This window comes from Conger conger, chromosome 7, assembly GCF_963514075.1.
Source record: "Conger conger chromosome 7, fConCon1.1, whole genome shotgun sequence".
NCBI lineage: Eukaryota > Metazoa > Chordata > Actinopteri > Anguilliformes > Congridae > Conger > Conger conger.
The window spans coordinates 51,464,834-51,490,445 of record NC_083766.1 but is presented as its reverse complement, the minus strand read 5'-3'; the positions used below and the strand labels follow the sequence as shown (position 1 = coordinate 51,490,445).

The window sequence follows — 25,612 nt, the reverse complement described above, 5'->3', positions numbered from 1 at the left end:
TGGGTTCATTATACCCCAAACTGCTCTGTGGGGTGAATTCCTTTGACTGGACTTCTCATTTCAACAGGTTGGTTTCAACTACCAAATGCCATTTTCCTTCAATCACAATGCCTTGTATACAAACCTCCTTTAGAAAATACTTGCTGCAAATTCAATCACCATTACAATTCCATAAAGACTACAAATGTAAACAGAGGTTACTCGGCAACGGTGTATGCGTATTTAAGTGCACACGTTTTGCAGTAGCCCTTGCACAATGACCTATTATTATTATTATTAGAAAGCCGTCCCTTGAAGGACGCATACCTAGCGAGCTCTTGGCAGCGGTGTGAGTTTGTGGAGGTAAATCGCAAGCACGGCTGCAGCCGGTGGATGCGGGAGCGTGAAGCGGCGAAACGTGTGGACACACGCAGTACCGAGCAAGGTTTATGGGCTCGCAGTAAACTACCTGGCCATAACCACAGATTTAAAAATAATACTAATAATATTTTAAATCACCCGATACACCTTGCATTAACGAAAGGTCTGTCTACTTACTGTTGCAGCCAAAACATTTTGCTGCATCGGCTGAATCACTAAAGACAACCGATACTAATAACAATGGATGCTTGGTACTGCGGATGGTGGGCAGAGCGTATGCTCGGTAACATTTCTAGTAAGGAACTAGAATTTCTTGTAATTCAAAAAGAGAACAGAAGGAATGCAAGCGCTTATGGGGATGCTAAAGGATCTCTGCTAGTACGAGTGAGGTCACTTAGAAACAAGTGTCAGTAATTTAAGAATATCCAAACAAACACAATTGAAGCAATGCTAAACACAGGGCCATACATCATCTTAAAGACCCCATCAATTGAATTTATCAAAAACAATTGACTTGAATCATGCAAGGTACTTTCACGTGTTAAAAATGAACTTGAAACTTCAATGCAGTTACATTCGTGATTCCATTAAGTTTATTTTCAATGAGAATGTACGGCACTAGCAAAAAAGGAAAAAACCCAAGCCTTGTACATTAAGAATGTTTTTTTATTAAAAAGGGGAGGGAGGGGGAGAGAAAGAAAACCTTCCAATCCCTTGACTACAAGTGCGTCCCAATACATAAAAGTTGGCAGTGATGGCTGGGATGCTAATTTTCACAAAGAAATCCGAGATGCAAATGAGTTCTTATTTTGGAATTACAAAAGGAGCCTACACGGTTTCCATCGCCACTCCATTCTGAGCTAATTAAAAATAAAAACCCAGAACGGTCACTGACCTGGAGGCCTAGTAAACCAAGAAAAATTTACAACGAAGACAGCCAGCCTGCAAACGGGTGGCTCTGATAGTCAAGAGCTTTTTGTCGCTTTAAAAAGGTAGATTCTGGACGCTGTCAGAAATATTAATTAGTTCCCGAGCGGGTTAGGTTGCCACGGCGATTGGCCATAGCGAAGAGTGAGGGGGAGACTGGCCACCGCGGGATCGGAGGGAAATATAGCATGGCTCCCCCAAGGTGTTCTACGACACTGTACAATACAGCACGGGACCAACACAAACCACGAAACACACTCTCTGCACTTTGGACAGAACCATGACACCCTCTCCAGAGTTAGCATCATCAAGCGTTGGCATTTTGTTGCCAGGAGCAGTGTTAAATAGATGCCAAATAGCGAGTTTCAGATACGTTGGGGAGTTAACCTTCGCGAAAACAGAGAGCTCGACAGCCCCTCCCTTCCCTCCAGAAGAGATCAGGCAAATTGAGTAGATCGGAGATGCTGAAGCAGGAGGTAGCCTGGAGCAGACCTCTGCTCTTAGCGTCAGCTCTTCACCAAAACACAAAGCAAGAGCGACACCTGCTGGTGACCGACTTAATGGCATTTTTACGCCCGGGTAGGAAACGGAAACGGAGTTGCGACAGATTCTGCCCAAATTTTAATGCAAAGCTAAAAAATAAAATAATGGAGCGTTAAATAGCATTACCTGCAACATACGGATCAAAACATTCTACTGTTATCTCAGCAAATTATCCATAACAAACAAGCAAGTGTACTGCACTTTGGAATATTAATTCTAGAAAAAGTGCCAGAATTGCCATTTACAAATATGTATTCCACAGATGACAACTGGATTTTAAGGAGCTTTTGGCAACTGTCACTTTGGGTTATGGAATTTGACCAAATGCACTAGCCTTGAAGCTGTCCACCCACGCAGTCCGCAGGGGATAGAAGGGAATTTGTGTTCTTTAACTCAGCCGTGGGGAAGTCAGTACATATCATAGAGCTGCAGCTAGTTTACAGTGTCCAAGCCTAATATGTACTGCACCAGTACACAGAGCTGGTATATACACACTGCACCAGTACACAGAGCTGGTATATACACACTGCACCAGTACACAGAGCTGGTATATATACACACTGCACCAGTACACAGAGCTGGTATATATACACACTGCACCAGTACACAGAGCTGGTATATATACACACTGCACCAGTACAGAGTTGGTGTATACACACTGCACCAGTACAGAGTTGGTGTATACACACTGCACCAGTACAGAGTTGGTGTATACACACTGCACCAGTACAGAGTTGGGTGTATACACACTGCACCAGTACAGAGTTGGTGTATAGCAGACCTGTACACAGATCTGGTATATACTGCAGCATCACGGCGCTGGTATATACTGGATACATTGAATTTTACCTGGTCTGTCATGTCAATGCACAGAATTTAGCTGCACTTGTGCGTTTTCACTTGCTGTCAGTTCTCCATTTTCAAAAACAAGGCTTTAGACCCTGCTTATAAACAAAGTACATCCGAATTATGCAAGGAAAAGAAAAGTCGATTCATATATACATACATTTTTCCTTTTACACATCTGTCGCATGCGTTTTAGTCGAAGAAAAAATGCAACCAGACGCAAGTGTTAAATAGAAATGTAGCACAAGGAACTCCTGAGCGGTGCGTTTCCCGCCAAAACACCACTATACACGAGAGGTAGTACAGCTGGACGGGGTAGTCGGCTCCCCTCTTCGCTCCTTGCGAGGAAAGTACAAAAAAAGGAGCCACACGAAGTGTGGTGCCACTTCCTGCTCCGAGGCAAAGGGGCGGGGGGGGGGCGGGAAGGCCGACGGCCCCCACCTGAACGCACTGGACCAAACAGACCTGGACCCCGAATGCTGTGGAGTTGTGTTAGCCTGAGCGCCCGCGGCTAGCGCAGCTCAAGCTCGGCTTGTTGTTCCCTTTGTGTTATGAAACCCCTTGCATATCTGTAGTGCTGCTGAACAGACAGTTGTGTTGCATATAGGATGAAGAACCTGAATGTGTTAGAATTATACTTTAAAAATAAAAAAGACGAATCCTTTGCGTGTCGCTCCCTCCCCGAGGGACCCGTCAGCGCAGGAGCCCGGGAGGCAGCCACGGGACGATGTCTCAGTGTCCCATAAAAAGAGTAAAAATAAAAAAAGTACCACAGTTCACATCACAGCTGCCAAATCTCTCTCCACACAGCTGTTAATGCCCCCCGAAAACGCCCCGCCCTCCCTCAATCCCCCTCCTTCCCAGCACTTGTTCTTACGGCTTTTCTAACAAAGACGTCCACGTCACACACTGGCCAGGATGACAGACTAGAATTGTAAAGTGTTCCGTTTTTAATCAGACTGATAACAATTCTCAAATAAAGTCCTATAAGAGCTCAAAAAATCTTCAAAACTAAAACATACTCTTTTTCTTAGCTGAAAAAATTTCACCAGTAATAAACACCTTACAAATACCAATTTGTTTTTTTTTTTTTCTCAAAAATATGAACATAAAGTGAAAAGTCTGATTATGGGGGGGAGGGGGGGCAGAGGGCGACTGTTTAGAGCGAAAGCAGAATTCCTAAATGAGTGAAAGAAAGGAAACGGGCGCGGCCCGGGCCCCCCGCCCCCCCCTTCAGGGGGAGTGTTTTTGGCGTTTGGAATGTCGCGGGCCCGCCCTGTCCTCGTCGCTGTGCTGCCCGTCGCCCGCGCCCCTCCTCCCCCGCCGCGCCCTCCTGCTGTCCGCCTCCTCGCGCTCGCTGTCGCTCTCCTGCTCGCGGTACACCCGGCGCCTGCCCGTCCTCCGCGGGCGGATCTCCTCTTCCTCCTCCTCCTCTTCCTCCTCCTCCTCCTCTTCGTCTTCCTCCTCCTCCTGCCGCCGCTGCTTGGCGGTCCGTCTCTGCGGCCGGGGCTCCGGTTCGGCGCACTTGCGGGCGCGGCGGCGGAGGTAGCTGAGGCCCGGGGCGAGCCGGTGGAGGAGCTCCTGGAACTGCAGCTCGGTCTTAGCCATGTAGCCCAGGACGGCCGTGCCGGGCTGGTTGTACTCCTCGGCGTTGGAGAAGACCAGCTTCATGTCGTCCAGGAAGTCGGTGCAGTGCCGGTACTGGCCCTCCGAGAACTTGCGCCGCATGGTCTGGAAATCCATGGGGTTGGAGATGATGTCCAGGTAATCTTCAGCCTCTTCCACAGACACCGGCTCCCTGTGGGGGGGGGGGCACACCAGCTATCAGTTACACCCCCCAATTTATTCCAGAAAACCTGCTGTTCAAAGGGTGATCCACCAGTATTCACTGCCCTTGTGCCCCTTAACGTAACCTTTATTTGACGAGGCTGTACCTGTGTACACCAATACATTGAAATTGCACTTGCATAATTTCTCTCAAATTTTTCACAAACAGGAGGAGGGGTCTTCAGCCCGCTGGGGTGAAACTGGCACTACTAAACGACATTAAAAGAACTGAGAGCAGGTTTCTTAGTGGCTGCTGGGTAAGTCCATGTCAGTTTAACCCACTTTTAATTCACCGATTTCAATTCAATTTGGCATTATGATTTGGCCATAAAAAAAATCCACTGGAACTAAAGTTGCACTTGCCTCCGATTGTTAATCTGGCAGACATTGTGCAAACTTTGTTAGTTAATGTGACTCCATGACTGACTTGCCCCATCGCCATGACTGTAGGTCATAGAGAAATCTTCTTACATCACTTCATACCTAGGTCTTCTTTGGTATCATCTTTTACATGTATATAACGTTCACCCCAAAATGAAAGGTAAAGGTTGAAATCTGATTCGCAAAAAAACCTGCATGTTAAAATGTATACAATTTTAATCAAAGTTTTTGCAGCACAATTTTGTAGCACACCACATCAATTGCTTTTCATTATTATAGGCAGCAAATACCCACAAAAAACAAATGTATAGAGAACCCTCCATAATGTTTCATTTTCCAGTTCAACTCAATGGAAAAAATATTCAGGAGAAACAATTATTTTCATATCTACTGCATATGTGGCAGCAGCATGATGGTTTGAGGCCCATTCGATAAATAAATGATGGGTCTTTGAGCTACAGGGCCCTCCATAATGAACTATTGAAATCATGCACCTGAATGTTTCTTCACTTTGGCAATCGGGCACCTTTTAACTGATCGTTATAGATTGAAAGAAGTGTGAGCAAAGTTATGACAGTGAATTAATCCCAAAACATTGAAAAATATATGCCAATTTCAGACAGCAATCTAAAGCTTTATTGCAGGGATCAGCAACTCACGGTTCTCGAGGACCGAGATCTGCTGGTTATCCACCCTCCCTTTACCTGGGAGTCAGGTGTCATGACAGCCTGGCCAATCAGCAGGGCTAATTACCCACGCTGGGCCCAGGGTAGGACCTGTGCGAGGCGGGGCGCGGGGGCCAGCTCACCTGAAGGGCCAGCTGTAGCGGAACCTGACCAGTTTGGTGAGGACCTCCTCACACTTCTCCAGGTCCTGCTCCTGTCTGCTCAGCCTCCGGGAGCTATGCTGCACCTGCAGGGACAGGAGAGCCCGTTCTCAAACACCAGAGCCAGGGACGAGAGTACATCAACTCCGCTAGCGTCGTCTCTCTCTCTCTCTCCGTGTCTCTCGCTCTATCACTCTCACCATCGCTCTCCTTCTCTGTCCCTTTACGAGTCTCTCTCTCTGTCACTCCTTCCATCAGTCATCTAGAACATTACAGAACTCAAATGGGAACTGAAGCAACTTCACGGGGAACCGTTTGGTCTTTCATGCGAAATGTCACAAAGAATATTTTTTACTGCTTCACGGTGTCTTTATCACACACACACACACACACACACACACACACACACACACACACACACACACACACACACACACACACATCCCACCTTAAACAAAAACACACCTTCCTCTAATCAGCCCACAAAAGTGACAAAGAACAACATGTAATGGACCCAGGCATTCCGATGGTTGAATAGAGAGTTGGCTAGCTGGTGAATGGTACCCCCCGCTTTCGTGCCCGTATTGCCAGGGACCAGCGTTCAAACAATTCGACGGCATGCACGCAAATAATGTTCCTCCCCGGGTCTGTCTGTCAGCCTGTCAGTCAGTGGCTGGGTGTCCTGGGGGTGTGAGATGCCATCGGGGCCCGGGTGGGGGGCCCATAGCTCGGATTCTCGCGCCTGACGAGCGGCGGCGATGGCTGTAGCGGTTAGCGGTTAGCGCTAGAGGCTCCCCGGGCTCAGCCGGTAATCAGGAGGGAGAGTGCGCCGGGCCACTAATAAAGATGCTTGGCGGGTCTGGGCTAAGGCGGATGTGCACTGCCGGAGAGCACATACAAAAGCAGACCCCCCTCCGATAAAAGCCAGTCTGCACCTGTCCACTAAGTGGGGGTCCTGGGGGCTCCGCAGAGCCTAATATTCCTCCTCTGGAGGGTTTCTAACAATGTAACGTGACCTTTACTGCACTGACGATCACAAACGGCAAGATAAGGCCTCTCTTTACAATTGCCGGTAAGAACATGTAAAAGCACACGATCCTGTCATTTTCAAAATATAATTTTTTTGCACATTTAAAAAAAAATATATATATATTTTGCCAATAAAAATGTCACAGCTCTTTAGCGCAACCTTTATCACCAACTTCAAAAGCTTGAAGGTTTCAAAGAGACGTTAAGATTGAACCGTGACGGCAATCTGCAAGAAAATTGAAACAGGAAAACTGGCGTGTTGTTTGAAGAGCGCTTGAAATCATTTTTTAAAAACTATTTGAAATGCACCAGAAAACTTTTGGGAGAACGTATTTGATTTCAGACAAAGCTTTGACAAAGCGCTTTTCATCCCCCCTATCAAAAACGCTGCAAAGGTAACTAAAAAAACTGTCCCAATCAGTATCCGAGCGGGATTTAAACAGTCATTGAAAATTACGGATGATATGTACATGCTGGAAATGACAAAAGCCATAATGCGATCAATTTTATTCCCCAGCAAGCGTTTCCAAACGGAAATAATGAAATGCTGGATCTGGAAGAGGGACGGTAGAGGAGCCGGACGGAGAAGAGCCAGGCGGCGCAGAGGGAAGAGGACACTGCTGACGCGTACGGCACACACACACACACACCGCCCATAAAGATGGCGGGGCGAGTGTGGCGTCTCGTTCTCTCGGCGGTCTCACCGGCTCGTCGCTGTCAGGGGGGCTCCCCGGAGACCCCTTCTGTCGGCCGCCTCTGGAGCTGGGAGGGGTGGCCTTCTTAGGGGGGGCCTTGCTGGCGGGCTTGGCGCGCGAAGACGAGCGCTTGGCCTTGCTGGGCTTCCTCGATCGCACTGCGGAAAAACACACACAACCATCACGGTCACCATCACGGTCACAGCCACCATCACCGGAAAAAACAAACACAACGATCACGGCCACCATCACCATCACAGTCACCATCTTTTAGGCGGTTCCCCTTCGTAATTATCCAACTCCACACTTTCATGACTCAGACGTCAAATGAACTGCCATCTTGTCAAATCGATTTGTCGTTCATTTTGGATTTAGCTCTAAAAGTGCTGCAATTGTAGAAGTTGTTGCTCAGTACAAACTCTACAAACTAGTTAAGTGTGCTATGCAGTAGATATGATTCAGTTTCTTGTTTTTGTTATAAATGTAAAAAATGCATTCACAGTGCAGTAGAACAGCTCTCCATAGAAAGCCAGCTTGTGTGTACACTCCAGACTCATAAGACACAGGCAGACCGGCTGTGCGTTTCTGCCACTCGAGTGTACGGCAGGGGCATCGAAGCCCCCCCCACCCCACCCCCACCCCCACGATCGTCAATACCATGAGGGGGCTGGAGCGACAAGACAAAGAAAAGCCCAGGAGGAGCCCTTTGTCCCCACACCCCAAACCCAAAGGGAAAGGCCGAAATACGGCAGACGTATGGCGTGAGCGCTAATGAGCCTCCCCCCCGCCCCCCCCCGCCCCCCACCCCCCGGCGTGACCACAGCCCGTCACAACACTGGCATTCCAGCGGATTTCACAGTCCTGCGCCGGGCTTCGCTGAGATCCCCCTGCCACATACGGTGTGCTAAACCGGACTGAAGAGACAATGGCATCAAAACCCCCGCCGCCCCGGCCCAACGACAGCGCCCGCGGAGGGGACGATAATGCGAGGAGAAGTCCGGAGCGCATTCCCAGAATTCCTATCACTCAACACCTTATTTATGGTGAGGTCTTCTTTTGTCCTACGCGAGATCCCCGCCACGGCTGCGACCGTTAGAAGGAGCGGGCCCCCACCCCCACGGCACTCTGAGCATTACATCACCACCGTGCAGGGTCCGCCCTCACACCCCATTGGCTCTCTGGAGAAAAGGGGGCCGGGCCTGGAAGCTGGCAGTTGTGCCTGACTGATTTAGCGCAGGTACGGTATAGGCTAGCTTTAGGCCATTTGTCCGCCTGTCAGCGCTTCTTTTTGGAGGGGTTGTCGACCCTCTATCACAGCAAGTCCTTCACTACATTAGCGCCCTATTAAACACTCACATTTGGAGATGCTGTGATGAAATTAGGGAAAAATAATCCCCCCCTTTCCACTGCAGTCTTATCGTCTCACTAATTTGCCGCCACTCCAGAAAGCAGATGGACCCGAGATAAAAACAGCTACTTACAACATTCATGTGCAAAGACAACAGGAAACAATATTTTCCCACTATTAAGAATGTTTTGTGTACAACCCCACCCTCTTCATTTACTGTGCAATGCAATACAAATCTAAACTGTTACCACCAGTCCTCAAATGACACTATAAAAAGGACAATGCCCTTAAAAAAAGACCATGTCGAATTAAATAGGGTACATAAAGAAATCTGGGATTATTTTTTAAAGTATATTAGGCTGTGTGGCGATCCTGAAATACAATTACTGTGTATGTTCAGGCCATTTTATTTCTATAAGTCTCATTTGATAGGTTGACTTGTCATTTAGCAAACGTTTCAAAAGCAATAGAAATTGGAATGGGGGAGTGGGGTGCATAATTAGAAGAACTTACAATAGTGTCCAAATTCATTGTCATCATTATTTTCCTCCTCCTCTTCTTCCTCCTCCTCTTCCTCCTCTTCATCAGATTCTTCTTCCTCCTCGGAATCTTCCTCTTCCTCAGAGTCCTCATTATAGTTTCTGCAATATCAAATACACAGAAATGAATGAACTACCAAAATGCCTTCATACGTTCACATTTGGATTTTTCATTTTTACCCCAGAATGTACTGACAAAAGGGAATTCATATATTTTTCTCAGTATCTGAAATTCAGTAACAGGAAACTTCTGACATCTCCACACAAACTACACCCACAGTCATGTAACATTAGTGTAGGTTTGTGTCGGGACAGGCAGTCGTGTAAACTTTGTTACTGCGAGAGAGTGAATGTGCATTTGCAAGTCACCCATAAAAGGTAAATGTATGATGTGTCAGTGGTGGGCTTATAAACAATTTTAACTTCATTTTAAATTAAAATGAAAGTAAATAAAATAAATGACAAGATCCATGCATGACGCTGTTCAGGTGTCTTTTTGGTTTCAGAATCTCTGCGTGTGACGATGGTTTTTAGAGTGTATTTTTGGTTTTAGAAGCTCCAAGTATGATGGTGGTGTTTCGGGTATATTTTTGGTTTTAGAAGCTCCACGTGTGATGGTGGTGTTTTGGGTGTATTTTTGGTCTTAGAATTTCTGCGTGTGATGGTGGTGTTTCGGGTATATTTTTGGTTTTAGAAGCTCCACGTGTGATGGTGGTGTTTTGGGTGTATTTTTGGTCTTAGAATTTCTGCGTGTGATGGTGATGTTTCGGGTGTATTTTTGGTTTTAGAAGCTCCACGTGTGATGGTGGTGTTTCGGGTGTCTTTTTGGTTTTAGAATCTCTGCGTGTGATGGTGGTTTTTAGAGTGTATTTTTGGTTTTAGAAGCTCCACGTGTGATGGTGGCGTTTCGGGTGTATTTTTGGTTTTAGAATTTCTGCGTGTGATGGTGGTTTTTAGAGTGTATTTTTGGTTTTAGAAGCTCCACGTGTGATGGTGGTGTTTCGGGTGTATTTTTGGTTTTAGAAGCTCCATGTGTGATGGTGGTTTTTAGAGTGTATTTTTGGTTTTCGAAGCTCCACGTGTGATGGTGGTGTTTCGGGTGTCTTTTTGGTTTTAGAATCTCTGCGTGTGATGGTGGTTTTGAGAGTGTATTTTTGGTTTTAGAAGCTCCACGTGTGATGGTGGTGTTTCGGGTGTATTTTTGGTTTTAGAAGCTCCACGTGTGATGGTGGTTTTTGTGGGCGTGGTCGGGCGGAGAGCGTACCGCCCCCTGGTGCAGCGGCGGGCCACGGTTGGCTGGCAGGCGGGACAGAGCCACTCCCCCTCGGGGATGCGATGCAGGACAGGGCGCAGGCAGAACAGGTGGAAGGCCTTGTTACACTCGTCACAAAGGATCAGCTTGTCATCCTCTCCTGTGGGGGGGAGAGAGAGGGAGAGAGGGAGGGAGAGGGAGAGAGGGGGGGAGGGAGGGAGGGAGAGAGGGAGAGAGGGAGGGAGAGAGGGAGAGAGGGAGGGAGGGAGAGGGAGAGAGGGGGGGAGGGAGGGAGGGAGAGAGGGAGAGAGGGGACAGGGTCAGGGTCACAGCACACACACCGCCCTTCACGCAAAAAAGCCAGCGCGCAACAACACTTATGAACGCAATTATCCTGCGAATTAATCAATTTATCCTTTGAGGAACTAAAGCTCAATCTCAATTCACAGACATACCCCTTTAAAAGTAAATTAAGACAGTATCCTTTAAAAATGTCACCTCATGAGCCTTAACAGACTCACCAACGGACACTATGACCCTAACAAGTTACAGCCACATGATGATCCCTGAGAATGACCATATGACCAGCTCTGTTAAAACAAAATCACGCTAGACATGGGAAATTCCACAGCTAACGACACAGCGAACAACAGCAGGATATGAGTAGTAAAGTCCAACACAGCCACACGAGAGACTGACATGCCTTTATAACCCTCAGGAGGAAATGACTCAGTCTCTATGGTGTAGCTGTATTGGGGTTTACCGCTGAAATATCCGGCAGTTGAATTGCCCATACAGAGAGGACAGAAACCCCAGGGTGCGGTACAGGGTGAGCTGGGGGAAGCTCTGCTCTGAGCCAGGCCCTGGCAGACGGGCGCTGCCAGGAGAGATGGTGACAGAGGCAGGTGCCACCGGCGCCGGGAGGCGGCGTTCCTGACGTAGCTCGCCCCCCCCGGAACGCCGCTCTACACGCGGGGAACGTGCCATTCCGCACCGCAGGCCCGGAATGGGGGAGCGGGAGAATTCGACACGGTTTAGTGTCAGACACTCTGGCGAGCCAGGGGGACATTTTTACTGCGAACGGTGGGCTCAGCCAAAATGCTACGGCTACAACGAAAACGAAATGCAGCTCGATTCAATGGAGAAGGTTTTCGAAACATGGGCGCAACATGCTAGGACGGACACAATATACCTTTCTGCCAAACGGGTTCAAGGACTACGAAGCACCCCTATGTGCATTCAGTTTTGCAAACCGTATGCTTAGTTTTGAAACCTGCACATGCAGTTGTGCAATATGTACGGACAGAGTGTACGCATTACAAAACCAAGAACATGTATTTCTATGCCAAAATATTCTGTCCCCCCGCCTACCCAGGGGACTCCATAGATAATGGCTGTCATCACCCTGCCCCAACTGAGCATTCTAACAGTCTGTGCACTCCCCCTACTGGTGGAGTGGTAGAAGTGCAATTTTGGAAGTCACCAAAAACCAAAGAAACACTTGAGCATTCTCTCCATTCGCCTTGTAACGTATTCCATTTGGAAAACATCAATTAGTTTGTGCGATAGCACAGTTGGGAGCACAAGGGAGATCCTTGTGAAAATGTGAAATCCAAACAACTAGTCAGGGAATAACTGGAGTCCTTCACACAGGCCAGGGTTCGACACAAACATTTTTTCCCTAGTAGCACATTGTGGACCACCATTTTACCTATGCATACCAACTAGTAGTAGATGTGCTCCTAAATAATTTCTACAGTGAAGACACATTTTCTGGAGCGAAATGGGACCACAGTAGACCCAATTTTACCACCAACGAGTACATTTGTGCATTAGCGGTCAGAGGACGAGTCACGGTGTGTCCAGGCGTTTCGGAAGGGACGGGGGACGACGACTCACCTTTCTTGCGGCACACCTTGCAGCGAGCGTTCTCGGCGGACATGTCCCACTTGATGCAGGCGTCCAGCATGCCCAGCAGCACGTGCATGCGGGAGAAGGTCTGCGCCTCGCGGATGGCGCTCTTCCACTTCTCCACCGCTGTCGCCACCTGCAGGACACACGCCACAATCGCGTCAGACGATGAGGCCGCGGTGACGAACGCTTACGTGGAACCGGAGGTCAACCGATTTGAAAAACGGCTCCCATTCAATCAGGATAACAAGCTAGCGGGGATACAGTGTGGCACTGGCCATCACGTGGTCGACTCTAGACCCATATAGAGAGCACCCCGTGGAGCCAGAGGTCCAATTCCCCACCATGGCATTTCCTGTGCTGCAGATTATCCATAAGGAGGAGTTTCAGCAGCCAGACCTACAAGCTAAACATACGACACACTACTTCAAACAGCTAATAGGGATGCATAGTGTTCATATTTTGCCGATACTGGCGCTGAAACAATACTTTTAGAATGGTGCCTCAACAGTGCCTGAACCAATACCTCCTTTAAAATAGAGAAAACGAAGGCCGTGCACAATAGCTTCATTTTACAGGCAACGATATTGAACTTGTTTATTTAATCGTAGAAAATTATAGCTTATACATATAATTTAAGCGTGTGATCTCTTACCTTGGCCTCCGCCGCCAGCTTCTTCTCCTCGTCCACCTCCTCCGCCTTGGCGCTCTCCTCCCCGCTCTGCTTCTTCTTCTTCTGTTTCGGGGCCATGAAGCCCTGGAGGAACTTCTTAATCACGCTCTCCTGGAGGGTGATCACACACTCCCCGAAATCCTTCAGGTTCTCCAGATCACGCACCTGCCAGGGAACAGGCAAGAGCGAGAGAAATGTAAAGGTCACACTCGGGGTCAGTCCATTCACACTGGAATTGGGCAAGAATTAGGGTTGGGAACAGACAAAACGGAGCCAAATTTCCAAGAACCGGGTTAACGTTTAATCTGAATTCTGGTTCCACTTATCGGATCCTAAAGGTACATTTTCACTCACGTGTATGAACGGCATTGATTAGGTGATCGAAACTATGGCTGTCACTTTGACCAGAAATTGTACATTTTAAATGCATAGTAGTGATTTCCCCAATTCAACAAGATTAATTAACAGAACAACAAAATGTAAGAATCATAAACGTGAAACGAATGCGTAAATGTTGTTCTAGCCAGCTCTTCAAACGTGTACATTTGTCTTTCTTTCTTTTTTTCTGCCCCACTGACAATGACCCACAACCATCTCCCTGATGGCAACGCTGCCTCCCTGTGTGATGTCACACCCAGCGGTGCCCCAGGGTGTGCGTTTTCACTCCCGTACCCGTTCTTCGAACTCCGAGGTGTCGTCCATGTAGCCCAGCCCGCCCTTCTGCAGCCGGGAGGCCACCTCCACCAGGTCGCTGCGCAGGAACTTGAGCAGCTCCTGGTGGCCGTCGCAGGTCTTCAGGCCCGGGTTGGGCTTGCGCGCCATGTACATGGAGTGCAGGAGGTCCTGGTACCTGCGCCACACCAACACTCAGTTCCTGCATCACAGCCTTACCTGCGTCCAGCTTCAACTTGACGCACCCAGCAATAAGCAATATCCAAAATACTAGAGATCATCCGCTTTTGAACAGTGAAAACATTACAATGCTCACAGTAGGCCTAGCAGCTAAAATAAAGGTCTCTCAATCTCCAAGTCTCTAAACTTTGCTGGCAAGCTTGTACACACAATTATGTAAGCACGTGTCCCTGTGAAACCACACACACACACACACACACACACACACACACACACACACACACACACACACACACACACACACACACACACACACACACACACACGGCACTCTTGGGACTGAAAGGACACCAATGTGTCAGTGGACCAACGGTACCCCTGCATTTGAACAGCACGGGATAAACACCAGCAGTACGGGGGAAATGAACCACTCGCCCTGAGGTGGGCCCCTCACCTGTACTCCAGCTTGCTCTTGAGCACGCTCTCCCGCACGCCCTGCGGGTGCAGGCTCTCCATCAGCTCCTCCAGCTCCCGCGACGTGTCACACACAAACCTGCCAATCACAATGCAGGGGGCGGAGCCATGGGTGTCAGCAAACCAGAGCACACCAGTCGGCTGTACAAACTCTTCTTCCGAAACTTGCTGAATTTTATTTTTTATATATATATATATATATATATACACAATTATCGTGTTGCGATTAATATAATTAGCCAGAGAATACTTTTCAGCATCTCCTGTAACAAGAGTTATGTCCACAAGGGGGTGCAGAAGGGCATAAAGACAGACGGATTCAAGGAAGTACTTGAAGTAAACAAATCTAGACTCTCACAGTTAATCGTGTGAAAAAGACATTGTGAATACACAACATTATCAGCCCAACTCGTGTTCCTCACCAGAGGTTCTGTCCCTGTTTAGGGGTGGTGGTCTCGATGGGGGGCTCTGGAGCAGCCAGCACACCCTGCGGCCCTTCATCATTCAAGGTGCTTTCCACATCACACTCCTCGTCTTTCTCCACCTCCCCTGCTTCTGGCACTGAAAACACAACAGCCATTGCAGACTTTAAAGAACATCTCTCTAAAATGGAAGGGAGAGCACCCCTCACCAATGTTTACGTACACAGCAGGAGCTTATCTGCTGATAACAATCAAAGAACACCTCATTCTGCCCTCATCCTGCCCACGTAAATTCAGACGTACAGAGCATATCACACCACTGCACACACCAGACGATGATCTGTGAGGTAAACGCCATGAAGTCAGACGCACAGGGGACAACACATCACTGAACACCGCAGGAAGTGATCTGGGTGCTAAACTCACCCTCGGCCTCCTCTTCCTTTACATCCTCGACGGGCAGAGTGAAGTTGTACTCGATGCTCTCGTGCACCCAGCCCTTCTCTATATATAACCCGGGAACTACGTCAGAGAAGAGCCAGTACCTGCGCCAGACACACGCTGCAATTAGTCACCACATTTAAAGCAGTCTCGCTATGCTAAACTAAACAGTCTCTTACCCGGGCTTCTTAAAACAAAGTAGAGAATAAAACTATATTGGTTTACCATACTCCGACAGATTTAATTGTTATAATCGGGATTACACAAGTCATAAATATTTATAAAACGGCACAGAGAACAGCTCTGCTTATCCAGGTAGAATACACCAATGACATCATCAGATGATAACCTGCCAGTAGACCTGCAGCATTCCAAAAATGAGTCTACCGCCAGGTTATTCTCAGAAAGGTCACTTGAAAGCCATAATTGCTCTCAGGGCTCCATTTCATTCTGGCTGACGGTGAAATAACATGATTAAATGGCATAACAAGCCCTGCGTTCGGCAGCCGGCCGTACCGGTTGTGGTTGCGGTCCGTTCCCAGCGGGACGCGGCGCAGGACCAGCTTGGCCTTTTTGATGCCCTCCTGGAAGGCCCTCTCCGCGGACGCCTTCTGCTTCCTCACCCGCTCCTCCTCCGCCTCCTTCTCCATCCGCTCTGTCAGAAACGCCAAACGCACACATCCGCAGCATAAACTCAAGAGCCACACAAGATGGAGGTAAAGAATGCAGAGCTAATAGCAGGAAAATGGGTTTGAGGACAGGGCATTAGATGCAAGACCCCGGTGGGGCTCAAAGCCGTGAGGAGCAGCACCGTCGTTCAGCCTGAGCAGAGCGGAGGTGCTGGCTCTGCAGGACTCACCCTTGTTCTGCCGCTCCTGCTCCTCCTTCTCCTTCTTGGCCTGGATGGACATGAGCCTCCTGCTCTTCACCGTGCTGATCATGTCCTCCGGCTCCGGCTCGGGTTTCTGCTCCGTCTTCTGCTCTGTCTTCTGCTCCATCTTCGGCTCCGTCTTGGCCTTGCTGACGTCCTTCTTCCCGCTCCCCTCCTTCTCCTTCTTCTTCTCGGCCTTCGCGGCGGAGGACACGGGCGTGACGGGGTTGCTCCCGCCCTCCACCTTGACCCAGCCGCCCCCGGCGGCGGCGGCCTTGGCGCCCATCTCCTCCTTGCGTCTCTGCTTCTCGGCGCGCTTGCGGTCGTTGACCTCCTTGAGGGAGGCGAGGCGCTCCTTCCAGAGCTCGGCGGAGCGCTGCTGCACCGCGTCCACGTGGTCCTCCACGGAGTACGTCATGAGGATGCGGTGGCACAGCGCCACCAGGAGGCGGGCCTTCTCCTCGGGCGTCAGCTCGAACACCTCCGTCGTCTCCAGGCGCTCCAGCAGCTCGGCGGTGGGCGCCCCGTCGAGGTCCCCGCCCAGCGAGCTGGCCTCCGAGGACCCGCCTTCGCCCTGGGCGTCCAGAGGCCGCAGGCACAGCCGGACCAGCTCCGACACCGAGTGCATGGTGAGCGGGATTTCGGACAGCGGCATGTCCAGTTCGCTGTACCCCTCGGCCAGCTCGTCCTGGAGCAGGGTCTGCAGGAGCACCACCAGCACGCGGTTCAGGTACAGGAAGCCCCCCTTCTCTGCGGCCAGGGCCTCCATGAGGGCGAGAGCGGTTATCGGGTACTGGTCGTTGGGCATCAGCAGCCCGGCGTAACAGTTGAGGAAGTCTGCCAGCATGGCGAGGTCCCCGAACAGGGCGTTGGGAACGCCCTCGGGCGTGTCCACCAGCTTGAAGGTGGGCAGGCTGCGGCCCTCCAGCTCCTGGTCCTCGAACCTGCGCTGGAGCTCCCGCCGCGCCTGCATCTCCTTCTCCCGCCGCTCCTTGGCCTTCTCCCGCAGCTTCTCCTTGATCTCCTCCCGCTTCCTGCGCATCACTTCCTGCTTCTCCTCCTCGCTCATGGCCGCCCACTTCCTCTTGTGCTCCAGGAGCTCCCAGCGCTTCTCCACCACATCCCGCAGCTCCTCCGGCAGACGGGCGCGGTCCTCGGGCGTCAGCACCTTGGCCGCCTTGGAGACCAGGGAGGAGAGCGCGCTCTTCTTGTCCTCCTTGCCCTTGTTCTCCTTGTAGTAGCGCAGGAGGTGCAAGGCCATGGGCGGCAGGGGCTTCCCCAGTTTGGGCGTCCCCGGGCCCGTGCTCTTGGCCCTCTTCTTGGGGCTGGCGGTGGACCGCCGCTTGGCCATGTCCAGAAGGGTCATCTGCTTCATCTTGGATGCCTTGCCGTCCTTCTTGGAGGCCTTCTGGCCGTTGAGGCTCTTGGCGGAGGAGCCGCTGCTCTTGCGGTTCTTCTTGGCCTCCGCCCGCTTCTTCTCTCCGGGCTTCTTGGGGGACTTGGCGGCCTTGGGGAAGCCGGGCGGAGTCAGGAGGATGACGTCGTCGTCGCTGTCGTTCTGCTCGCCGCTGGACGGGGAGCCCGAATTCTTCACTTTCAGAGGAGAGCCGTTCATCTTCTTCACCTGGTAAAGGAAGGACGGACCTCAGTTTGAGGAAGCGACACTTCAGTTCCCCTTTATTCTAGCGGTGAGCAAATTAAATGCTTTCCCATCTTAGAATATTTGGTTCACGTTGCCACATTATATAGATACAAGACACAATCACATCACAATTTAGACCTGCTTTCATGAACGAGTAATTCAAATGGCTACTCCATTGCATGGTTGTGTTTTAAACATGACAGTTTGAATTATTTTACTATCATTTACATCATATGTTGTGTGGGATACGGAGATACATGTAATTAAACAGCGTCTATGGAGGAGGCCTTCACAGCTGGTTAGCAGCTCATATCACAGGCCATATCGAAACATCAGAGAGAGCAGGTCAAGGAAAATCAAACATCAAATGACCTGCATGTGTCCCCACATGGTGGGACTGAGGGGCATGTTGATTGGAACCTTTTTCTTCTTTTTCTTCTTCTCTTTCTCGCCCTTCTCGTTCGGCGCCATCCCCTCCGCGGCCGCCGGTTTGGGCTTCTTGGCGGGTCTGCCGTCCGGCGAGCTCAGGCTTTTCCTCTTTGCCGAGGGGTTTTCAGCAAAGTACTGCAGCAGAGAAGCGAAAACAACGTCTTCATGCTGCATTTTAAATCTGAGACGGCACTAAATTCCAGAGCTATGGTCCGTGTAATTTCAATTTAGTCGTTCTAGAAAACAAACTGACATCCAAATTCCTGAACTGAAAAAAAATTCTGAAAACATCATGACCATTTTTCAATTGTTCCAAGCATAAATAAATAATTAAAATGATAACACCCATCATGTCAGTATCCTCAGAACTATGCTTTGAAGATGAATTTGCATTACTATGGTTGCGGCCATGAATAACTGTTATTTTTCCACGCAAATGGGCAAATAGATACGAGGAACATTCTGTAGGGGTGTTTGTGAAGAGACCTTGTGCGGGTCCAGGAGGAAGTCGCTGAATTTGCTCGGGAGGTTGTACTTCTTCACCAGTTCATCCTCCACCACCCAGGGGGCGCTCTCCCCGGTGCCCAGGCGCATGGCGTTGTGCCGGATGAAGTAGCGCATGATCTCCTTATTGGGCGGGCGCTCGGTGCGGAAAAGGCTGTCGGTCGGGACATCGCTGATCACCTGCGAACAAGGAAGATCCCACAAGAAAGACTGAATTCAGCTTTCCGGGCTTCCGGGATTACTACAGACGCAATACATTACGTTAAACAGATTGCATTTGCTCGGATTGGTCATGGTATTCAAATTACCAATGCAATAATAAAGTTCTTCCACTGCCCAGCAAGATGAAACTGGTAAATTTGCTGAGTGAGCACCGGTGCCAGAGCCTCACCTTGTCCTCGTTGATCAGTTTGACGTCGTACTTGTGAGGCAGAAATTTGGGCATCACCCATCTCTTCTTCTCCTCCTTAAAGTTTGTGGGGAGCTTTCTGGGTGAACGCCGAGCCCGATCACCTGACACCAGAACAGAGAGACGCACTGAGCATTCACACGCACTTAATGCAGACCGTTTTAATATCCCTCTAAATTCAACTGTATTACTACCAGCTATGCAATTTGTTACACAAAGGATTAGTAGATTCTACATAAAGCTGTTCCCTAAGCTTGTGTCCATTTGATATATATATATATATATATATATATATATATATATATATATATATAAATAAATAAATAAATAAAAAGTAATCATTTAACTACATGAATCTAGCAAAACCTACGTGCCTACCATTAGGTCTAGACACAATGGCTTCACGCATCGCCTGGCGTTAAAAAGCAATTTAAAATTTTAAAATAAACTCTTCATCGGTACATTACACAGACAGAGCACAACACACAGGAACAGCACAGGCGTGTGGCTAGGCGCCCTTACAGAGACTGTCCCTCCTGCTCTCCTCCTCCTTGGGCAGGGCCTGCTTCCGCTGGTTCTCCTGCGTGGTGTTCTCCTTGTCACTGGAGGGCGAGTCGCAGGCCCCGTTGAGCTTCTTCTCCGCAGCGTCCTCCTCCGGCTTCTCCAGGGGGTGCGCCTTCACCACTCGCACACGCAGGCTCTTGTCCTTCCCCACCTGCCCCGACACAGTTACAGACACAGTTACAGACACAGTTACAGACACAGACAGCGGTACCCCCAACCCCATTTTCATCTTGTGTTTCTTCCGTCCCCCACGACCACCACCTTGGACATTCCAGCCACGTCAGTACGACTTTTCTATGCTAGCTAAGCACACTTTGTTTGGTCACACCCCTTTATGAGCCTACAAATCACAATACTGAGCTTCATCAATAAGAGGAAGCTTTTACCAAAGCACATGTAAATGCTTGTGGCCCAAAATGAAGAGCATGCAAACAAAATGGCTGCCAATACTGCCCTGAGCATTGGTGCACGCCAGCATACAGTTAGCAGGTGGAAAGTCCAGGGGTCAGAAAGTAAAAGCCCTGCCATGCGTTTTTTTAACCCATGAACTCAGCCAGATGATTTGGATAATTAGTTCTACACTCTGGCAGAAGAATTGTGCTAAATCCAAGTGATTCAAACCAAACACTGGGGAGGACTTTTACTTTGACAGTTAGGCACAGTTGGTATGTGTCCACAAATGTGTGTGTGAATTACAGCGACACCACAGAGCAAAATACCTTAGACAAATCAAAGGTTAAAGCAACCACAATTTCCTCTACCAGTCACACCCAACAAGTAATTCGCCTCATCCTCTCCACATTTTATTTTCACTTTGTATACAGTAGAGCTTTAGATTGCACACCACAATAACAATATTTTACACTGTATATGTCTATGTATAAATACAGTGTTATTTTTCTTACAGCAAGCTTTACGTTGTATTCACTGTTGCTTCTGAGTGAGAGTAATTCTGAAATCTGACTGGAATAGCGGTGAAGTTCAGATAGCTCGACCGACTCAAATGAACATACCAGGAAATCGCACTCTTCATCCAGAGCATACTTGGTGAGGATCTCCACCCAGGCCTGGTCCACCAGCTTGTCCAGAGAGATGGTGTTGTGGTGGACCATCTCGAGGACAGGTTTCTCAAACCAGAGTGGGTACTCCTCCTTAAGCCTGCCCAAACAGTCACAGATAAAAGGAACTTAAAAGAAGGCCGGCATCCAGGTCCTTACAGTCAAACCCCAAGAGCTACACAAAAGGCCACAAATCTAAAAACCTACATAATGATAGATACAATAAATACACTCCATTGTAACCCGGAAGCCAATATGATTCAAGGTAATACAGGCAAAACACCTTTCAAAACCATTGTGTAACCTGTACTACGCTCTGCTTTTTGTTTTGAATACGAAAGGGAGTAGAAATCCAATTGTAATATTGATTTTAATATGCATGGCATTTGGAGCTAGTTAGACAACTTTGGCGATTGACTTCTCTTATTTCAAACAAATGTCAAATAAAACCTATTCATTGGGTTTTGTGCCCCAAGCCCTCTCACCACCCACTGTGCTGTACCACGCATGTGAGGAGAGAGAGTAATATCAATTAAATATTTAAAGCCAATAGAATCAATTTGCATTTTGTTTAATTAATTTCACTCATAAACGAATGGGAGTTAGCTCGAGCCATTTCCATCCATTTGTTCAGTCGACACACCAACCAGACGTAATAAATCAAACTCACTTTCAATTCTCCCCACCTACAATTTCAGCTGATCAACACAATTGTCCCAGCCCAAGTGTACACAGACAGGCTTGTATTCTCTACATCTTAAGGCAACTGCAGCTAATGGACAATTTGTGACACTCTTGGTGAGCATGGAGAGCGTAGAGAAGGGGGGGGGGGGGGAGAAAAAAAAAAGCATTTTAATTTAACCACTTTCAGAGAGATTAAGGCTCCTGCCCCATTGGATTTGGGGCGGATCACCGGCTGTAGACCCTGTAATTAGATTCGGGAGGAATGTGAGCGCGCCCAGTAACGGCACAGATGTGTCATGTGCTCCAAACTGGAAACAGAAGGGGCACCTTCGACGGGCACCGCTCGCTCTGAAAAACCAGGCATAAGAGTGGCCTCCCGGGTTTTTTTATTTCATTTATTTATTTATTTATTTGGTCTCCCGCGGGTTTGACTGCACCCAAACAACAAAAGCAACTGCAGCACAGGAAGACTAGAAGAAAGATAAAAGGAGAGGGAAATAACCTAGAGAAGAGCAGAAGAGAGAGGCAGAGAGAGAGAAAAAGGTGGGAGGGGAGTAAGAGAGGAAACCGAGAGAGAGAAAAGGGGGGGGCGGTAGAGAGAAAGGGGAGGGTGGTTGAGGGAAAGAGAGGACCGAAAGAGAGAGAGAGGGAGGTAGAGAGAGAGAGAGAGAGAAAGAGAAAGAGCGCCAACGAGTGAGTAATGGGAGAGAGCGCAGGGGGAAGAGCACTCACAGCCCGGTGACTTCCTCCTCCTCCTCCCAGGCCTCTTTGTGGGTGAGCTGGTTGCTGCCCGTGCTCTTGCACGTCCAGATGCGCTCGCCGTACCGCTGCAAGCGCGTCTCATACTCCCTGGAGGGTGCTCGCTCAGGAAAAACCAAAAACCAATAAACGCGGTGCTGCTACCTGTACAACCTGGGCGCTCTGCATTGCCTACAACAAAGGCCATCCCAATAGCCCCACTGCAGGGCTCTTGCGCGAGAAAGGGACATTCATTATTGATGCAAATGTGTAGGAGCGGCGCTCAATAATTAAGGGCCTGGAGACTAGAGCGTCCCCATCCCTGGCATACATTTGAAGAATATCGCAGCATGGCCAACTAAAGGCAGGGAGGAGACACTGAAGACTTAGAACACCAAGATCCTTCCGAATTCAGTTAATGACATGGATAGCAGGTGGTGAAAGTTTACATCCATGAACGCAATGTTGTCACCAAGTACACCATCAATATTGCCCAATAAAGGTAGAAAAGAGATGTTCATTTCACTTTGAATGATGCATTCAATACTTGTGAGCCAGCGGTGAATTCCATTCTTACGTCTGCATTATCCTCCTTTGGGGAAACGAAAGGGGTGTGCACAACCTGACATCAAGGGGAGTGTCCTGAGGACTCCCAATTATTACCAAAAATATGCAGCCTAGAAAAGGGCAACATGAGAGGTTAGTTCTACTTACAAATAAAGACAATTTTAAAAATCTACCGTGAGCTAAGGAGGTACTACTACGAACACATGGGGAGATTAGGGGCGTTTCAGGTATGCTTAATGAATGGTGGCGGAGATTCAGCCCAACTGACCAGCCTTCAATTCCTCCTGGCTAACGCGGCCTCTTACACTCACGATACGACGATGGGTAAAACTAGCGAGGTGCAAATCTGCTAGTACCTGGTAATGAGTATCTAGTAAGTGACGATATACATTATATTATCAGGAAATCAACTCAAATGGGTACGCCATGAAATGTGGTAGTTCAAAAATGTCACCGGTATCAAGGCTATGCTATTCAGGTGTCCTTATTATTCCTTCAATTAAGAATAAATGTAATTCTCTCAAAACATATACCAGGTGGCGCACTGCTAGTGTTAAATTAGGATCTCAACACCACCTGTGTCTTGAGCAGTTTCGGAGCCACATCCTTCAGCGAACTACCTAGCCAGATGCGTGCCAAGATAAACAACCACACGGGGTACACGAGCGTCAATTATGGCCAACCAACCCGCCAATTTGGAGTAAACGCTATATACCTTCACTCATTCTAGCCACCTCAATAGACTAAACATAAAGCGCGGTGTGAAAGTAGTGAAAACCAGCGAGCCAGATAGCCTGATCGCGGACGATCTGAACATCAGATTCGAGTAAGCTATGGACTCCACAGATCAGTTCTAAAACAGAAGTCGCTACACTTCCTTGAAAATTCACAATGGCAACACTTAAAATAACTGTTATCCGAAACAATAGCGTCTGCGTAGCCGGGTGAACGGTAGGTAGCTAGTAACTGTAGCTACCAAGGTAGTCAATCATCTTACTAGTGTGGGCATCGATTGACAGATTGCTAAATTATCCTTGTAAACTTGCTAATGTTTGTCATATATAGGCAGTCGTTTCCACCTTCAGTTCACTTACACGTCATTATAACTAGTCATCAAGCATGCAAACAGCGATTGCTTTAGTTAGCTAGCTATCTGCAACCATGTTTTCGTTGTGTAACTTCCATAAGGCGACCGGCTTAGGCGCATTAGGCAAGTTATCCAGCTATACTCCGATCGGGAACAGCAATAATGGGCCAACAGAACTGACACAGCTTGTATAAACTCAACATTACTGCACCAGCTAACGAAGTTGGCTAATCACGCGCTAAGTTGCCAGCTTCCTAGCTATAGCTCCCCACTCAAAAAGGCTACGAGTTTTTGTAAATGAACATTAAATGCATATGATGGAGAATATGACAGATGGCTAATATGCATTGATACAAGACCGAGTTGAACATTTGTGTTCGAAAACAGTGATTTTGTTTTAATAACGGCTTGGTAGCGCAGACCCACACAGCGAGAAGGATACTCTTTGTTCCGAAAGGCCTCCTTGGTGTGCTCGATGGTGTAGATGGTTTCTTCTGGGCCTGGCGGCTCTGCTAGTGGCTTAACCAGCGGGCAGGGCTTCCGGCCCAACAACGGTGCCATCGTGAGCGCAGGTCAGGAGGTGACGAATAAACAAATAACCCCCTTCTTGATCACAGTTGTGGAACAATGAAAACAAAAATTCTTAGCATGTATTCCAGTTTCGTATATAACGAGTTCCCCGAACACACAATGTGCTCAGGATACATACAGCGAGCTAGCCGGTTGACTCGAGCCTCGATGCAAAACAATAACACACATGTAGCTAGCTAGCCAACTAATTCGCTAGCTACCCATCGAGCCGGTGTTATCATAGTTCGAGATTGACGAAAACACGTGAAACAGGTGTCCGGAACTTGAAAATCAGACTCATACACAAGCGATGTTGACAGAGCTGTTGGAAGAAGCAACGATCCTAGCTAGCTAGCTAGGTTCCCGAGGCGGCAGAGACGAGCGGAGGCGCTGCTCAGAGGGGTCTGGCGCGCTTTCTCACACTGCTGATCTTGCAACGTTCGCTCGGGTTTCTCTTTCTCTTCCTCGCCCTTGGATCCACGCACGTCTTCCGGTAGATACTGGGCGATGTGGGACGGGTTCTAAAACGCAGGAAAACAAACAAGGAGGGTGAAATCTTGATTGAAAAATGGCGGGAGTTCGTAGTCCACCGGCAACATTTCGCGCAACCCCAAAACTCCGTTACCCCGGCAGCAGCAAGACAGTTTAGCTCAATCCCGCCCCCGACATTCATTTTCATTGGCTTCTATAGGACTCTGCCATTGACAGCAGATAACCACTGGCTGTTCATCATGTCTGTCAATTTGTCCGACCCCGCCCCGTCAGAATTTTAATGTTAGGTTGAAGCGAAGGGTTAAAGGTTAGACGTTGTCAACTAAAATTATGTATTTTATCATATTGTCCCAAGAGAAGTAAATAGATTTCTCTCCAGGTTAGACTGTTTAGCAAGACGGATTGATCGTACTTGAGAAGGTTATACTGAATGCAAAATCTAAAACACGCACACACCCATTTCTGAAACATTAAAGAACATCATCCGGGATTTAGCTTTGTAACAATGCGGTCGGTGCATGTTTCAATGTTTTAAAGAGACACGCATTATAATCTGAACAATGGAGTTATGTTTACGCCTTTCGGTCAACATTGCAGCCATTTTTTAAGTTTCTGTTACATATTTTCTAATTGCAATAGGCGAAACGTGGA

The 25,612-nt window shown here is 48.4% G+C and overlaps 1 protein-coding gene across 1 annotated transcript; it reads right to left on the bottom strand.

Annotated features, from left to right (window-relative positions):
* Nucleotides 1-1,005: 1,005 nt before the first annotated feature.
* baz1b (bromodomain adjacent to zinc finger domain, 1B) lies at nt 1,006-25,114 on the bottom strand. Its single transcript, XM_061248347.1, has 20 exons — nt 24,342-25,114; nt 22,240-22,356; nt 20,779-20,923; nt 19,724-19,916; nt 19,184-19,305; nt 18,775-18,972; nt 18,232-18,423; nt 16,206-17,841; nt 15,863-16,001; nt 15,332-15,450; nt 14,906-15,044; nt 14,464-14,562; nt 13,830-14,007; nt 13,140-13,322; nt 12,473-12,620; nt 10,586-10,733; nt 9,296-9,423; nt 7,444-7,592; nt 5,693-5,796; nt 1,006-4,474 (listed from the first exon to the last, which is right to left on the bottom strand). The coding sequence occupies exons 1-20, from the start codon at nt 24,458-24,460 to the stop codon at nt 3,910-3,912; spliced, it is 4,821 nt and encodes a 1,606-aa protein (XP_061104331.1). The 5' UTR covers nt 24,461-25,114; the 3' UTR covers nt 1,006-3,909.
* Nucleotides 25,115-25,612: the final 498 nt, after the last annotated feature.

What these genes read in the sequence shown, in the direction of transcription:
- baz1b (XM_061248347.1), bottom strand. Translation starts at nt 24,460, where the DNA reads ATGGCACCGTTGTTGGGCCGGAAGCCCTGCCCGCTGGTTAAGCCACTA. An exon ending in TCCTCCTGGACCCGCACAAG is followed by an intron (nt 18,424 to 18,774) that starts GTCTCTTCACAA and finishes TCTCTGCTGCAG; the next exon opens with TACTTTGCTGAAAACCCCTC. An exon ending in GCAGGAGCGGCAGAACAAGG is followed by an intron (nt 16,002 to 16,205) that starts GTGAGTCCTGCA and finishes CGTTTCTGACAG; the next exon opens with AGCGGATGGAGAAGGAGGCG.